Source organism: Ichthyophthirius multifiliis (assembly GCF_000220395.1).
Source record: "Ichthyophthirius multifiliis unplaced genomic scaffold scaff_1120509251112, whole genome shotgun sequence".
In the NCBI taxonomy this organism is placed as follows: domain Eukaryota; phylum Ciliophora; class Oligohymenophorea; order Hymenostomatida; genus Ichthyophthirius; species Ichthyophthirius multifiliis.
Window position 1 is genome coordinate 15,003 of NW_004086193.1, and position 17,506 is coordinate 32,508.

The window sequence follows — 17,506 nt, forward strand, 5'->3', positions numbered from 1 at the left end:
TAATTAATAGGAAATTTATAATGATAAAGAATATTATATATATAAATAAAATTAAAAATATATATAAAATAAAAAAAACTTTTATATTTATATTATTAAAGTAAGAAAATATATAAATAATATTAATCAATCATCGTCTATTTCTTATTCTTCTTCTTCATCATTTTCTTCGATAATAATTTATTCTATTTAAAATTATATAAATATAAAAATTAATAAAAAATTACAATCTTATTCAGTATTTAATTTAAACATTTCTTTTAAAGAAGGTCCATCAAATTTTTCATCAAAAATAAGCAAAAATTTATTGTTTTCCAGAAAATTTTCAGGAACATAATTTTTTTTATCAATATTCCAAACATTAGGTTAAGGAGGTGAAAAAATAGGATCAATAGCAATTCTTTTTTTTTTTTCACAAAAAAATATAATAAAATAAAATTAATTAAATTAAAATAACCTAAATGAATTTTCAATCATATTAGGGATTATTTTAGCTAATAAAGGCGAAGATAATTCTAAACAAGGATTAGTATTAACTTCAATAAGCCAAGTTTTAAAATCATCACTAATCATATAATCAAGTCCGAAAATTTCAAAAGACATTTCCCTTCTTAAAGGATCGATTTTTAAAAAAGTGGCTTTTACGCAATCTAATGCTTATTACTTTTTAATTTATTTAAAAACATTTTATTTTTTTTTAAAAAAAAAACTTTCATTTTCTGATAAACTTATTAATGAAAATTAAACTTTTATTCGGGATAATTTGAATCTATATATATTTAGAATTCATTATAAGAAAGTTTATTTCCAAGTTCATATTTTCCATAATCATCGCATTTTTTTTAAACTGCGTCATTTGTTAAATGTATCATTCGATTTGTTAAATTTTTACAGTTGAATTCTTTACAACTTGTTCTTATATATCCATCTTAATACCAATATGCTTTTAAATTTCCTTTTACTACACAGATTAATAAATAACATCTAATGTCAAATTTTCTCTATTATTTATTATATTAAATTTTTTTTTATTTTTTTTTACTTTTTGATACAATAATGGATTATCTATATATTTTTATACTATATATGTTTTAGGTTTTCCATTAATGTAATATTCCTATATATTCAATTCTAATATATATATAATTTTTGGTATTTTTTTTTTACATTTTTGCGTAATATTTATTATATTTATTCCAAATCGTTAGTAACTGTTATTCCTATTCCTCTGTTTGTGACTTCACCAGGTTTAATAATCCAAATATTTTTAGGTTTAACCATATTTTTTTATTACAATTATTTAGATTTATCTTAATAGTATTTACATTCAAGCCTAATACGTATTTTTTCTTTACATTCCTCTTCTTTTTGTTTATGAAATTCCATAAATTTATGATATTCAGGATCATTTAAACCTTCTTTTATATGAAAAGTAATAGGAATATTATCAAAAGGATTTTATTTAATAGCTAAATAATAATGCTTTAAATTAATGAACATAGCTTTTTTATTAGATAAATTCCAATTATTCTCTAAATGATTATGCATTTTTATAGAATTAAGTTCTTCAAGAATACTGAAAGATTTATTCTATTTTTTGAATAGATCTAAATTTTATTCTTTAAAAAATTATTTTAAATCTGAATTTATATTTGTAATTTATTTAATATCTATTGGATGAACTATTTTACGAATTTATTAATTATAATTCAATAATACTTTTAAAGAATTTTAATTCATGTTGCCTCTTACGCATGGAGTTAATGATCTTGAAGAAGCTTCCTATTTTAAAATTTATAAATATATTTAAATAGATATATATAAAAACATATATATATATAAATATATAATTTATTAACATATTTTTATTATTAATAAATTATACTTTCATATTATATATTATATTTATTATTTTAGTTTATATTTTATCTTTATACTTAATGTTATGTTTATGATGTATTATTTGTTATACTTTATTACATAAATGAATTATTTAAAGAATTTGATTTTATTATTTTTGGAAGAGCAGTTAGAGCTCTTTATTTATCGTTTTCTATTATTTCTTCTTAATAAAATAATTTCATTATTTTTAAAATAATAATATTTATATATATATTAAATATTTATACCACTTTCTTCACAACTTGAAGCACTTAATTATTATTAATATTTAGAAAATTAGTCATTTATTTAAGAATTATTATATGGTTTTAATTAACAAATTACATCATTTTACCTTAATTAAGTCCAAATGATATGACATTAATTTTTTTACTCTTTATTTGTCACTAATTATAGCCAAAACCTTTGTTTTACACTTTGTTATACTAAATTACAATTATTTCCAGTTCCAACATAAATTTTAAAAATATTTTTTTATTTTTAAAATGGAGAAACTATATTATTTGAAAAATTTATAATATTAAGAAAAAGATGATATTAGTTTATTTTTTCCAATTCTCTATTTTATGCTTCACTTGGTTATGTTTTTTAGGTGGTTTTATTTTTCTTTTTTATTTCTATATATTGGTTTTTTTTGTTTTGAGAATTATTTTTTCTTCTTCTACTTATTTTTTTATACACATGACTTGACTTTATTATTATTAAAATTTAATTTCTTCTTTTTAAATATTCTCCTTTTTAGCTTTAGGGGTCGCAGTTTCATTTATTTTACGTTTTTATTTATTAATTCTTAATAAATTATTATTATAACTATTGCTACACATACACTTTTTGAAGCTCTCTTTTATTTTACAATTGTTTAATGGCTTTTCTTTTTAAAGTAATTATATTTATTTATTATATTTCTATATTATGTTATCTTGTTTTATACATCTAGAATTAAATTAGTCTAATTTTTCGTTTGTATTATTTTCAAAACCTATTTCTATATTGGTTTTTATATCTTCTATTTTTATTATATGAGATGTTGAATGGCTTCTTGAGTTTTCTTCTTGATCATTTAGATCATTTGTTTTCTATTCAGGATTTTCCAATTTTAATAGGTTTATATTTGAATCATTTTATATTTCGCTTGATAATTTTATTAATTATGTTGCACTTTTAATTATTTATGAATTTTCTTAATTATTTTACGTTTCTATTTCTATTTAATTTAATTTTTCTTTTAGTTTTTTCTTTTATTATAATTTAAAAAATAATTATATTAAAATTAATAAGTTAATTTTATATAAAAAAAAACCCTAAAAAGTTTCTATTTTTTACTTTTTCAATATTTTTCATGCTTTAAATCAAACTTTATTAAACATTTATTGGTGGAAATTTGTTTACTTTTTTTATATTTTAATTAATATTTATATATAATATTGTTTTATTAAAACATTCTTTTTTGTTTTTTATTTATTCCGAATTCGTATTTAAAATATTTTCTTCACTTTATAATGATTTTCCTTTTTTATTTATTAAAAGAAAAATATATTTATATAAACATAAATAAAAATTTAAACCTAATTCTTAGTATTTTAATTTTTTCAAACTGTATAATTAAGTTTTATTGCTTGCATACTTATATATGTTTTAATTTTCGTTTTAAAATATTTATTAAACAGGAATAATTCTTTATATTTTAAAGATAAATTAATCATCCTACACAAGGTCAATGTTTTAGTTTTATTTTTTTTGCGATTTTAGATTATTTTATTAAAAGTTTGTTTATTATTTTATTTTATTTTACTTAATGTTTTTTTAGGACTTTTATTAGCTTTATATACAATTTTTTACTATATTATATTCCATTTATTCTGTTTGCATTTCTTAATATGATTATTATTATTAATTACAATTATTGAGCATTTTTATTTTTAATAATTATTTAATTTATAAATATATATTTTGCTTATAAAAATAATTTATTTATATTTTTTTTAAAAAAAATATAATATTAATTAATTATATAAATAATTTATTTTAGTATTAAAATATTAACAAACAAAGTTTTTATTTTTAACGTACTTTTTTTTATATATAATATGGAATAAATATATTTTTAAAAAATGAAAACTTTATATAGTATATATTTATTAATATAAATTAAATTAATTAAAAATTTATTATAAAAAATTAAAATTTTATAATTAAACAACAAAATTATAAACTATTTTTAAAAATATATAAAAATCTTAAATAAAATTAAAAAAAAAATACATTTTTTTATCAAAATTAATAAATAAATAATATCAATTTTTATATCAAATAAAAAAAAATATTAAGGGAATATTTTTATATAGAAAAAAATCAATTAAAGTTAAATAAAAATTAATATATATTTTAAATTATATTTTTTTTTTTTCATTATTTATTGTTATTAGTATATGTATTACTTTTTGATTTATTTCTAAGCATTTCTCTATTTTTCTAATAAAAAAAAAAATTCAAACAAAAAAGTATTTTTATTATAAATTAAACCTGATCTAATTCTTTTATTTTATTATTTCTTTCTTTGAAAAAATTTTATTTCATTTTTTATTTTTCTTATTGTTATTTCTTTTGTATTACTTCTGGAAGATTATTGTATTTTTTTTTGGTTAAATTATACATTTCTTTTTCATTAATCTAAAAAAAATAAAAAATTAAATAATAAAAATAATATTTTTGTTTACTTAAGGTTTAACTCCTTATACTAGCCGAGTTAAAATTTATAGATTTTTATTTGTTTGTAAAGGAGACACTGAAACATTATTACTATCTTGATTAATAAAAAAGAGTTAATTTTATTAAATTATGTTTTCATTTTCATTATTTTCGCTTATACTTTTTCTTTATCTTTATTTTTTTCCATATTATTTCATTAATTCTCTTAACTTCATCATTTCCTCTTTTGTTCTTTTCGTTTATTATTTATCTTCTGTACACTATTATGTTTTTTTTTATTCTTATATTTTTTGTGCAAGTTTTTATTTTTTTTCTAAAAATATTTCTGCTAAACTTTTTTAATTTTCTTAATTTAATTCTTTTAATTCTGAATTATTCATTTGTTTTAAAGATTCTTTATTATTTTTTTATATTTCTTCATAATATTATTATTATATTTGTTCCTAATTTTATATATTTTATAAAATAATTAAAATTTAATTACATTTTTTTCTTAATAAATATTCAAAGATTATTATATTTATAATTAAAATTACATATTGTCTTATTATTATTATTATTTTTTATTTTAATTTTATTCTTTTAGTTAATATTATTTATTATTTTCTTAATAAGAATTGTATTCATTCTAATATTAAGAAAAATATTCATTTTATGGCATTTAATTTTAATCTTAGAATTAATTATTTATAATTTTTCCACTTTAAAACTACTCAGAATTTTAATTTTATCGGTCATTAATTTATTATTAAATTTAATTATTATTTAAATTATTAGATTCAATTAATTAATTATTACTAGAAATTCTAGAAATCATCTCCTAATTATTAAATTAATAATTTTTACTTAGTTATTATTATTCCTATTGTATATTTTATTCTTCTAATATATTTTATTTTTTATGATATTGAATAATATAATTAGCTCCTGTTTTTACAGGTTAAGTTTATTCGTTTGAAACATTTATTTAATGATAATTTTTATTATTTTATTTTTTTTATGATGATTCCTATGAATTCTAAAAATTTTAATTATTTTATTAAAGTTCTTTTTTTAATTCTAAATAATTAATAATAGTAGGTTTTTCCTGATTATTTTGATTGCATTAATTCTTTTATATACTCATATTATTTATTTAAAGCTAATTTAATTAATTATATGTATTTTATTAAGGTGGTTATATGAATTAATATTAATAATTTTTATTTAAATGATTTTAATTTATAGACTAATAATTATTTTATTAACTTTTCTACATATTAATTATTCCTTAAGGCTATTACATATAAAAATTTTAACTATTACCTAAATATGGTTATGCTTAGTTTTATAATATACATGTTTATGATTAGTTTTATAACGGATATTAAATAAAATTAGGACTCTATATATTTTATTAATACATTTAGATTCCTTAAGTTTAATTAAATTAAGGATTATATCCATAAATATTATTTTAATTTAAAATATTTAAATTTTGCTTTTACAAAATATCGTTTTAATTTTAAAATGTATTATTATAATAAATTGGCTGTTGATTATATAAATTATTAAATTATCTTAGATTTTAATGAACGGTTTCTTATTACATATATAAACCTTTATATTATTCTATTTATTATTGTTATTATATATACATAAATTATAACTATTGCAATTCATAGTTTATTTTTTAATCAGACTTAATGCTACTATTATTATGACTATTGTATTTTATTTTATTAATGGTATCTTTTTTAGGAGAAGCATATGAAGAATCTGAATTGATTTAAGATATTTGATTTTCTTATTTAATTATATGAGTATTATTTAATGATTTTATTTTATTTTTTAAATTAAATTTATTCTAATTTAAATTTGTGGATTATTTTCTTTTTTCATACTAATAATATTCAATTGACTGCTATTGTTTATTAACAATTTTATTATTATTATTATATTTATTTTAAGATATATTTTTAAATAATTGATCTTCTATGAATTATTTTTAAATGTTTTTCTTTTTAGCATTAATGTTTAAGTTTTCTCTCATTTAGGAAATTGTTTATAAAACACTAATATCACTTTCTTCGTAAATCGACTTTTATCTTTAGTTCATTTAATTTTTCTCAAATCTTTAAGACATTTAATTAAGATTTTGTTGGTCGGTATATAAAGCGTTTTTATAATCTTTATTTATGTCAATTAATATTTATTTATTTATAAATTTATAATTTTTTTTTACTTTATTGTTTTTTAATTGATGATTGATTTATTTTTAAAAAATCGTCATCTTCTTAATCTAAAACTTTTTCTTTGTTTTTATTTAAATTTTATTTTATTTTATAATATTATAAACCTTTTAGTCTTTTGGTTAATTTACAATTATTTAATGGCTTTTAATTAAAAAAAATTAATCTTTAGAATAATTATTTTAATCGAACTTTATGAAATTCTTATTATTATTGCTTATTTTTGTTATTTCTTTTAAAGGAGCTTTTTATGAATAATACTCTTAATTTTGCACATTTAATAATTGATTCAATTAAGATTTATTTGGTTCTGATATTAACTAGGAATTTTAAATATAAAATTAATTTGTTTATTAATATTAGCTTTCTTAAAATTCAAATTAATTTTATGTGCAACTAGTGTTTTGCCCCATATTTTTTTTTAATTAATATTTTTTTGATTATTTGCTATTTTTTAAAGAAAATTTAAAAATAGTTATTTAGATTTTTTTGAATATTAAATTTAAAAAAATAAAAAAATAATCTTATATATTTAATTATTTTTGTTTTAAAATACTAAAATACATAAATAAATAAGAATAATAATAAAATTAAAAATTAAAGTAAAACGTAATATATTTAAGTTTAAAGAATAATATCAGATATTAGTGATAAGTAATATACTTTTATATATTTAATTTTTTAAATATATAATTTAATTTTACAAAATCAAATATTATGTCTAAATATAATTCATTTAATAAAATATTATTAATTTAAAAATATACAATTTCTTTTTAAAATATGTATTATATTAAACTAATTTTTAATGTAAATTTTAGTTAACTCTAATTTTCGGATATCAATTTTATAATAGAATTGCGATAATAATCATTTTTATTTCCTTATTACATTATTAATTATCTAATTTAAATTTTTAATTTTTTAAAATTATAAAAATACAGTAGATAAAAAATTATTTAATTACTTTTTAAAATAACATATATTTTTTTTAAATATGTTAAATTAATTCTATTGTATGTATGCTATTAAGAATAATTAATTCACTTTAAAATTAATCCTCAAAAATTATTAATATAATATATTTTTATTTTTAAAATAATTTAATAAATCAAAATATAATTAAATTTAATTTAATTTTTTTAAGTTTGCTTCTAATTCTTAGCTTAAATATGATGAATAAATTCGATAATTTAAATTAAATAATAATCTATTAAATAAATAATTGAAAACATATAATTAAAAAAAATGGTGAATATTATTAATATTTAAATTACAGATCATTAGAAAGGGCAAATTAATCTTTTATAAATGTAAATATTTTAACTTAAAAAAAATTGTAATTAATTAAAATGAATTTTATTGATAACATTCTAAAAGAGAATATAATAGCTAAATTAATAAGTTAATAAACTTAGATTTGTAGTTTTAAAACTAGTGAATCAAATAAACGCACTAATATATGAAATACAATTATTTTGAAATTAAAATTTTTATTTTTATTCGGTTTTCATTATTTTATTTTTTTGTAAATTTTATATTTTTTGTTTGTTTATTTTATTTGTTTAAACAATTGTCGTTTATTAATAATATTTTTTTAAACAAAAGAGTTTTATATTAATTATATTCCACAATTAATAAAGATATAGTATAAAATAAAAAATTAATACTTAAAATAATTAATAATATAGAGAAAATCTAAATATTAAAAACACTGATGTTTTAATATAAATAATTAATAATAAAAAAAATGTAAATAATCTTGCCATACTTATAAAACTAGAAACATAGACTAAGATAAATATTAAATGCAAAAAATAAATAACGATCATTATTAATGTAAAAAATAAAAAAATACTACTTACCTTTAATTAAATATAAGATTAGAGATAATATCAATTAAATAAATTATTAAAAAGCCCACTTTTTATTGATTGAGATATTATATGAATTAAAGCCTTGAGTAATTTCTTTTAAATATGGTTAAACGGTTAGACAAAATATAAAGATTCAACAGACAATTTTTAACAAGAATTAATTTAGCAAAAGGAATAAAATTACAAAAAAAATGTTGGTATTGACGATAACTTCATAAGATAGAAAAAAATAAAACTCTTATTTTGAACTAGAAGAAAATTGTTTAAAAAAAAAAAATTAAACAAAAACCCTTAATAAAATGAAACATTAAATGATAAATTTATCAAGATATAAAATAATTATAAAAATATGTATAAAATAATAATTTTAAGTGGATTTTTTAAAAGTAATATATTTAAGGAAATTAAATAAATATAATTATAGATAAAATAGTGAAGAAATATAATATTAATAATAAAATTAAATTAATAAATATTACAAAAAATAAAATTTTACTGAAAATTTTAATAAATAATAAATAAATAATTTAAATATTAATTAAATATTAATATTAATTCTAAAAGGCAAATTTATTGTATAAATTAAATATATATATATATAATAATAATTAAAATAAATATTTTAATTTTTTTTAAAATATAATACCTTAATAGAAAATATTCATAAAATAAGTTTATTAAATATTTATAAATTTATATTTTATATATTTGTTTCATTTTCACTTTAAACAATTGATAATTAAAACTAATAAAGTTCTTTTTCTTAATAAGATATTTCTTTTTTTTACCATTCGGAAAAGCTAATTTGAGTTTTTCCCTTTTCTTTAATTTAAATAAATCCAGAATAACAAATAAGGAATTTTTCTCTATCTTTTAAAACCAAATCTAAAACAATAATATCATCAATATTTTCCTTCATTCCTAATTTGTTTGATAAAAACAATTTGTCTTCTATTTTGAATTCTTCATTTATTTCTATTATAAATTAAACTACTTGATTATCATATTATTTAGGGAATAATTTAGTATTAATATATTTAAATACATTTTTCCCATAACAATTATGAATATTTATAATTAACTCAAAATCAGTTTAAAATTTAATATATTAAATTATCGATTCATATTTATATTTTTTTCTTAAAATTAATTTTTTCTTTTTTATTTTCTTCATTTTTTATATTAAGTAAATTTTTAAATTTATTTATTATTTCAATAGCCGAAATTTCAAGAAGAACATATAATAGTTAAGAATCGCCTTCAAAAAATGAAAAAAGCCAATTTTTATCCAAAAAATAATTAAAAGTTTTCATTTTTATTGAATTTTTTAAAATTTAATTTATTTAAAATTTTTCTTATATTTTTATTGATTTTTATAATAAATTTGATACAAAAATAAATTCAATTTATATTTTTTCTTCTTAAAAAATATTTATCTATTATATTTCTTCTATTTTGCAAATCAAATGGGATGTAAAATTATCTAAACTTAATGCTATTTTCTTATTTTGATTTTTTATTTTACCATTATTAATATCTAGATGAACTACTAATTATAATTTTTATAATAATTTATTTCCTAAATTTTCTTTAGTCGAACAATAATTGAATAATTACTGATGTTTTTTCATTATTAATAATGCATTTTGGGTTTATATATTTGCTTAAGTTATACCAATGTATTCCTTTATTATAGCTAACTTTTTTTTTTCACAATTCTCATTTTCAAATTCTGGATTTTTTTTAAAAAAATCTTTTTGTTTTAATAAAGGAAAAGATTTTAATAAAATAAACCATATTTAGTAATTGCTTTGTATTATTGAGTAAAATCTTCGGTTCACTTTCATTAATTTATACAATATCGAATAGTTTTGGGCACAAAAACATATTATTTTGCATATTAAATGAATATTTATTCTTTCAAAAAGATTTTTGTTTTTTATTATTTGCTATTTTTATTATTAACGGATTTATATTCTTTTTTATGCATTGGAGTTAAAAAATGAAGTTATTTTGGGTTTATTAATGCTTTCTTAAGTAATATTGTTTGTCTATTTATTTAATTTTATTTATTATTATATTGGTTTTGATTATTTAGATATTATTTATTTCATTAATATTAAATTTTGTATATATTTAAAAAAATGTAATTTATAATTAATTATTTTAAAATAAATAATTTAATAATATTTTTTAAAATATATATATAAATATAATATATATATATATATATATATATATATATATATATATATATATATATATATATCATAAAACCTTTTTTTTATCATATAAAATTTAAGTAATTTTTATTAGGTTTTTTTAATGTTTAAATGAATAATTAATATTATTATTTTATTATTAATTTTTTACTAATTTAATTTATTAGTATATTTTAAAATAATTTTAAATTTTATATAAAATAGATTTTTTATTATTTAAAGTTAATAAAAAATAGCAATAAATATTATAAATAAAGTTTATATTTAACTTTTTTAAAAAAAAATTTAAAAAAAAAATTCAAAATATTATAAAATAATCAAAATTAAATAAATATAAATTATTATTATTATTATTATTATAATTATTATTATTATTATTATTATTATATTTTTCTTATTTTTCATTTTTATTAATTTAATTTTATTTTTATATATTTTATATATAATATTAATTTATTATTCTTTTATGTTTTAAATATATTTTATATTTATATATATAAAAATAAAAATATTTATCATTTTTTTTTCTTTTAATAATTTTCTATTTTCAATGAAAATATATATTATTTTTGTATTCATAAATAAAACAATAATTATTATAATAATTACAAATTAACATTTATATATTTATTTTTAAATTTAAAGTAAAAATTAATGAAATATTTTTTATTAATTTTTTTATGCATGTTATTTACTAATCTGAATGCATTATTTTAAAATCATAAAAATGTATAAAATTTGACTAGAAATCAAGTGAGAAATTTATAAGCTATATGTGACAATCCTCAAGAATGTAAATATTATTTTGATGGAAATATTAATTTTGAATTTTGTAATAATTAAATAAACTGCACAAGTGCTTGCTATGTTATGATTGAATCTTTTGTTACATTTGTATTATGTTAAAAATAATGATGATATATTCTATGAACAAATAAAAATAATTGTATAAAATATATATTTATATTTTAAATAAAAAAAAATCTATAATTTTTTATTTTATTTTGTTTATAATTTTAAAATATTTAATATAATAATTAGTATTTTTTTATTATATTTAGTTTTCTATTTTTTAATAATAAAATAATCATAATTTAATATAATTAAAATATAAAATATATTATAATATTTTAAAAATATTTAATATTAAAGATTAATAAATAAATAAATATTTTTTTTTATATATATAATTTATTTTAATATTAAAGTAATATTATGTTAATTTTTTATTTGAATATAGTTTGTAAAAATGAATTAATTATAAATATTAAATGTTTAATATGTTAAATTATAATTAATTTAAATATAAATTAAATAATTACAATCAAAAAAATATATATGTTTTTTTTTTTTAATAAAAAATATATAAAAATTAACGTTAATTTTTAAAATGAATTATATATGTTTTATTCAAATAATATAATAAAATCAAGTATATTAAAAACAAACATAAAACTCAAATATCAAGTTCATAGATTTTATTTCTAATTTAATTATAATGTATTTTATTAATTTAGATATTTCTACCATCTACAAATTATTCTATTAATGACTTTTCAGCAAAATAGGCATAGTTATTAAAATTTTCAATAATTATTTAAGTTAGTTAAAAGAGTACGACAAGATAATCTAACAAAACAACATCTTTTTCAATTTCTTATGGTAAATTTTACTAATTATCCTCAATATTATTATTATTCTAAAAGAAATAAACAATTTTCAATTTTATTAAATGATTAATTTCCCTAATTGTCGCTCTTAAATATTTATCTTATAATACATAAAAATTTTCAAATTCAATCAAATTGTTATCATAGAGAATATCTTACAATATATCTTTGTATGTTTCTGTAAATTCATTATAAGTTTGTGAATATTTTAATATATATTCTCCTATTATAATCGAAAATCTTTAATAACTTTCAGTATTTATATAAAAATTCCATTCTGAAAGATTTAATTAATTAATTTAATTATCGCTTAAATTATTGAGTTTTTTAATTTTAATCAATATATTTTTTAACATTAAATATGCTAATTTTTCTTTTAAAAAAGGACTTTCTAAAATTTAACTTTCCATTAAAATTTTATGCAATCTATACAAAAATCTACAATAATTAATTTAAGCTAAAATAATATGATTATTTTGTTATATTTATTCTAAAAATTAATACTCTAAATTATTATTACTATTTTCTATTATTTCAACACTTTTGTCATTATTTGAATTTTATGAATAAGAAAAAATTTACTAAGAATTTTATTGACAAGTATTATCATCATCTATAGTTATTACACATGTTTTATTTTAAGTAGCAAACAAAATATGATTCTCAATTTCTTCTATTCCAAATCTTAATGTATAATCAATTTGCAAGCATCCTTTAATAAAATCTTTTGATTCATTAGATATCTTTAAAAAAAAAAAATATAAATATATATATATATATATATATATATATATATATATATATATATATATATATACATATATAATTTTTTTTATTATTTATTTATTTATTTATTTATTTATTTACATATATTCCATTGTTAGGAAATTGTACTGGAATATTGCAAATTTTATATTTTAAATCTTATTCACTTTCAGCAATCCAAGGAGTACATCCATAGAGAAGCTCATAATAAAGAATTCCAATAGACCAAATATCACTTTTAACATCATATTCATTTTTAAGAAGGCTTTAAGGACTCATATACATCGGAGTCCCTACACTATAATAATATTTATAAGGAGGATCATCAATAAATTTTCCGAAACCAAAATCGGCAATTTTAAAAACTCCATCTTTTATTAGAATGTTAGCCGGTTTTATATCTCTATGTACTATTTTATTATCAACTAAAGCTTTGTATCCGTTGAAAATATGTGATAAAATTTTAAAAGCTTAAACTTCGCTTAAATGATTGTATTATTTTAAAAGCTCTTTAACATCTCCTTGATTGCATAATTCAGTTATTATATATGTATTATTTTAGGTCTAAAATATATCATGGAGCTTCAATATATTAGGATTTTATGTTTATTGTAAACGACGGAGAACATTTATTTCATTACCTAATAAAAATAACTATACTTCATTTGTCATTAATTTCGTGTCGATCACTTTTATAGCTAAATTCTCATCGTTTGTACGATCGTCTTTTCCACGAAATACTATAGAACTGTAACCTCGACCAATCTGATTACTTAATAAATATGAATATTTATCGATTTATTTTCGCTAGATTATGTTTGGTTTGGCATATTATGGAGGAGCTTGCTATATTTATTTTAATTTTTTTTAGTTCATATTTTTTTACTTGAAATGGAAATGTGTATTAGTATGGAATTAGATTAAATTAATTATATTTTATTGCTTACATTTTTATTTAGTTTTTTTATTATAATTTCTTTTGTTTTTAAAAAAAAATGTTAATTATATTTTTTTTTAATTAAAGTTTATTAAAATAAATAAATAAGAAAAAATATAAATGTTTAAATATTATTTTTTATAATTTTGTATGTTTAAAATTAAAAAATTTTTAAAATTAATTTTTATGATTCAACTAATTAATATATAAATATCATTTATATGTAATAAATATGTATAAATTATAATATATATACATATATATATATTTATATTACTTTTTAAAATTGTTTATTTATAATTTATATATAATTATTTTTAAAAATTCTTTCGAATAATAAGTTTTTTTCACGTTTTTGATGATTAAGATTTAAAAAAAATATCGAATAAACAAATATAGATATTGTTAATTGTTAAAAAGTAATAATAATATACATAATTTTTGTTTAATTTATATAAAATATTATATTTTTTTATTTTAGTATATATTTTATTTTTAAATATATAAATGATAAAATATATATATATATTTATTTATTTATTTTTATATATATAAAAAAAAAATAGTTTTAAACCTTTTTTATCAATATAAAAGTTATTTTTTATGTTTCAAATTATAACTGTTCAAACAAAAAAAAGGAAATGAAAAATATAATTACAATAGTATAATTTTTATTTTACAAATTAAAAATATAATAAATATATTAATAATAAATAATGCTATTTTATACTATTATAAACATCTAGATAGTTTATATATTTAATTATACTAAATAAATTATGTAAATAATAAAAAATTTTCATCTTAATGATGTCTACCAATTAATACACGAATTAAAAGAATTTGGAAGTAATATATGTTTAATAACTGCAATGTTTTTTTCTTTAAATTTATCATTATATTTTGGCATAGTAAGATATCTATCTAGCCCATTTTAGTATAGTTTTTTTTCCTCGTAAATGCTTTATTGTCTAAATTATTTTTTTATTTATAATTCATCTTTAAATTTTGGTAAAGTTTATGGAATTAATTCATTATTGTTTTTTTTAGGAATATTATTCCATTTTTTCTCCATTTATATTAATTTATTATCTATACATCCCCTTAATCCACTCTCGAATTGAAATGCAGATAAATTATTTGGAGAACCTATTCTATGTCTTATTAAATGTTCAATTTTTGCAAGGTTTTTTCCTTCTATGTTTACGTCTTTTGAATTCTTTGTTTTTTCGCTTGCCATTGTTTTCTTTTCGTATACATTAAATGCTATATTTGGTATTCTTTTGTTTATTTCTATTTATAAATCTTCCGATGAACGTAAATTTAATACCCATTATATATCTTAATAATTAGTTAAAGGTAATTTTAAAAATTATATATATGCGCTTATGTTTTAGGAGGTTTTTTAAGGGGTTTATTTTTTCTCTTTGAGGTTGGTTAAGGCATTTATTTGTTTTTTTTTTTCAGGAGTTAAATATTTTTGAGTTTAGGAAAGTTTTTATTTTTAAGAAATATTATTTTTTGATGAAATTTATTATTTATTTTTTTAAGTTTAAAAATTTTAGGGTTAAGGAATATTTTTCATGTTTTTTATTAATTTTTTTTTATTATTTTTATGGTTTATTTTATATTATTTAAATATGCTTACTTTTTTTATATTTATATATTTTTTTTTTTTAATATTTATAAATATAAAATATATATTAAAATAAAAAAAATTACAAGTTTTTTATAAGTTTGATAAAATATTCAAACATAATCAGTGAAATATAATTTTTATTAAAAAATAAAATAAAAAAAAAATATTTATCAACCAAATAATTCCATAGCAATTTTTTTATTTTATGATATTATATAACTAACATTACCAATTCTTACTTAATCTAAAACCCTAATATTATTATACATACTATCTAAAATAACTTCTATACAATTAACTTCATCAATAAGTCCGTATTTTAAAGCCTATTCAGGTTATATAGCACCTTAATTAAGTAAATTTTAATTAAGTACTTCATTTGAAAGTTTTAATTTATTAAAATTTTCTAATCTTTTTTCTATAACTAATTCTTTTAATTATTATTCTTAATCTTATAATCTTTTAAGCATCCATTATTTATCTTCAGTAAGGAATTCTTAAAAAGGATTCATTTTTAATTATTTAGTATGTATAAAATCTACTTATACGTTTTTTAAGGCATCTTTATATCCGAATCCATTATAGACATATCCGAAATCACCCAAAATCGAATATTTATCTTTTTTAATAAATATATAAATAAATTAATAATATAAATAAATTTATTTTTATTTATAATTAAAAAAAAAAAAAAATTAAAAAAATAAATATATATATTTTATAAAAATATATTTTATAATATGTATTTTAATAAAAGAAATAAAAATATAATATGATAACATAATAAATATATATATTAAATAAAAATACTTGCAAATACTTTATTTCCTGATGCTAAAATTAAATTAGCACTATTTAAAACTTTGTCTTAAGCAAAAGTATATACAGGAGCACTTTATTTTTATTTATTTATATATATCTATAAAAATAAATATATAATTATTTAAATATAAATATATATTTATATATTTATATATTTATATATTTGTATTTTAATTTTTTTTATTTTAAATAGTTAAATATATTGATTTTTATTTATTTATATAATATTTTTATTTAATATTTTGTTATATTATTATTTATATATTTTTATTTTATTTTTTTTATATCTTTTTATTTTGTTTTTTTTTTAGATTAGTTTTATTTTTTTTATATTCATTTATATTGTTTTTTTTTTAATTTATACTTGACTCTTTTCGCAAAATATTATAAAGAATTTGTAATATTTTTTGCTTATATTAGTGATCCTTTTTATTTTTTATATCATTTTTTTTTTTTAATAATATTATTACCTCCAGCTGAATTTATAGAAACTGCGATTAGATGAATATCGTAAAAATGCTTATTGTGTAAATATTAATGTAATTCTACATTCCTTAATATTTTTTATTTTTTTAGATTTTTTTTTATTAAATACATTTTAGTGTCTATTGGTCCATACAATTTAACGTGAAGAACTCTTGATCTTAAATAAGTTAAAATATTCATTTTTTTATTTAATTTATATTATTTTTATTTTAAATTTTGTTTCTTTGTTTTAAAAATAAATATTGA

The 17,506-nt window shown here is 14.8% G+C and overlaps 3 protein-coding genes across 3 annotated transcripts, besides 27 other annotated features; all 3 read right to left on the bottom strand. All coding sequences in view use genetic code 6, as the record gives it.

The window, feature by feature from the left end:
• The first annotated feature begins 39 nt into the window (after nt 1-39).
• Nucleotides 40-76: a microsatellite.
• A 50-nt stretch (nt 77-126) lies between these two features.
• Nucleotides 127-2,231, bottom strand: IMG5_142750 (tubulin-tyrosine ligase family protein, putative; the record flags this gene model as incomplete). Its single annotated transcript, XM_004031270.1, has 8 exons — nt 127-185; nt 228-400; nt 458-663; nt 711-1,001; nt 1,043-1,117; nt 1,168-1,778; nt 2,130-2,152; nt 2,227-2,231. The coding sequence occupies 8 exons, from the start codon at nt 2,229-2,231 to the stop codon at nt 127-129; spliced, it is 1,443 nt and encodes a 480-aa protein (XP_004031318.1).
• Nucleotides 666-704: a microsatellite.
• Nucleotides 1,062-1,094: a microsatellite.
• Nucleotides 1,796-1,849: a microsatellite.
• Nucleotides 1,797-1,849: a microsatellite.
• A 1,914-nt stretch (nt 2,232-4,145) lies between the features above and the next one.
• Nucleotides 4,146-4,223: a microsatellite.
• A 795-nt stretch (nt 4,224-5,018) lies between these two features.
• Nucleotides 5,019-5,069: a microsatellite.
• A 279-nt stretch (nt 5,070-5,348) lies between these two features.
• Nucleotides 5,349-5,383: a microsatellite.
• A 2,125-nt stretch (nt 5,384-7,508) lies between these two features.
• Nucleotides 7,509-7,551: a microsatellite.
• An 825-nt stretch (nt 7,552-8,376) lies between these two features.
• Nucleotides 8,377-8,409: a microsatellite.
• Nucleotides 8,410-10,040: 1,631 nt separating this feature from the next.
• Nucleotides 10,041-10,071: a microsatellite.
• An 846-nt stretch (nt 10,072-10,917) lies between these two features.
• Nucleotides 10,918-10,988: a microsatellite.
• Nucleotides 10,989-11,278: 290 nt separating this feature from the next.
• Nucleotides 11,279-11,328: a microsatellite.
• A 1,069-nt stretch (nt 11,329-12,397) lies between these two features.
• Nucleotides 12,398-14,252, bottom strand: IMG5_142760 (protein kinase domain protein; the record flags this gene model as incomplete). Its single annotated transcript, XM_004031271.1, has 2 exons — nt 12,398-13,354; nt 13,479-14,252. The coding sequence occupies 2 exons, from the start codon at nt 14,250-14,252 to the stop codon at nt 12,398-12,400; spliced, it is 1,731 nt and encodes a 576-aa protein (XP_004031319.1).
• Nucleotides 13,370-13,436: a microsatellite.
• Nucleotides 13,443-13,477: a microsatellite.
• A 263-nt stretch (nt 14,253-14,515) lies between the features above and the next one.
• Nucleotides 14,516-14,581: a microsatellite.
• Nucleotides 14,582-15,951: 1,370 nt separating this feature from the next.
• Nucleotides 15,952-16,001: a microsatellite.
• A 121-nt stretch (nt 16,002-16,122) lies between these two features.
• Nucleotides 16,123-17,440, bottom strand: IMG5_142770 (peptidase s49, putative; the record flags this gene model as incomplete). Its single annotated transcript, XM_004031272.1, has 3 exons — nt 16,123-16,571; nt 16,763-16,845; nt 17,370-17,440. 3 exons carry the CDS (start codon nt 17,438-17,440, stop codon nt 16,123-16,125), a joined length of 603 nt encoding a protein of 200 aa, XP_004031320.1.
• Nucleotides 16,864-16,920: a microsatellite.
• Nucleotides 16,900-16,936: a microsatellite.
• Nucleotides 16,907-16,939: a microsatellite.
• Nucleotides 16,973-17,137: a microsatellite.
• Nucleotides 16,980-17,084: a microsatellite.
• Nucleotides 16,981-17,130: a microsatellite.
• Nucleotides 16,984-17,061: a microsatellite.
• Nucleotides 16,991-17,071: a microsatellite.
• Nucleotides 16,999-17,070: a microsatellite.
• Nucleotides 17,065-17,137: a microsatellite.
• Nucleotides 17,441-17,506: the final 66 nt, after the last annotated feature.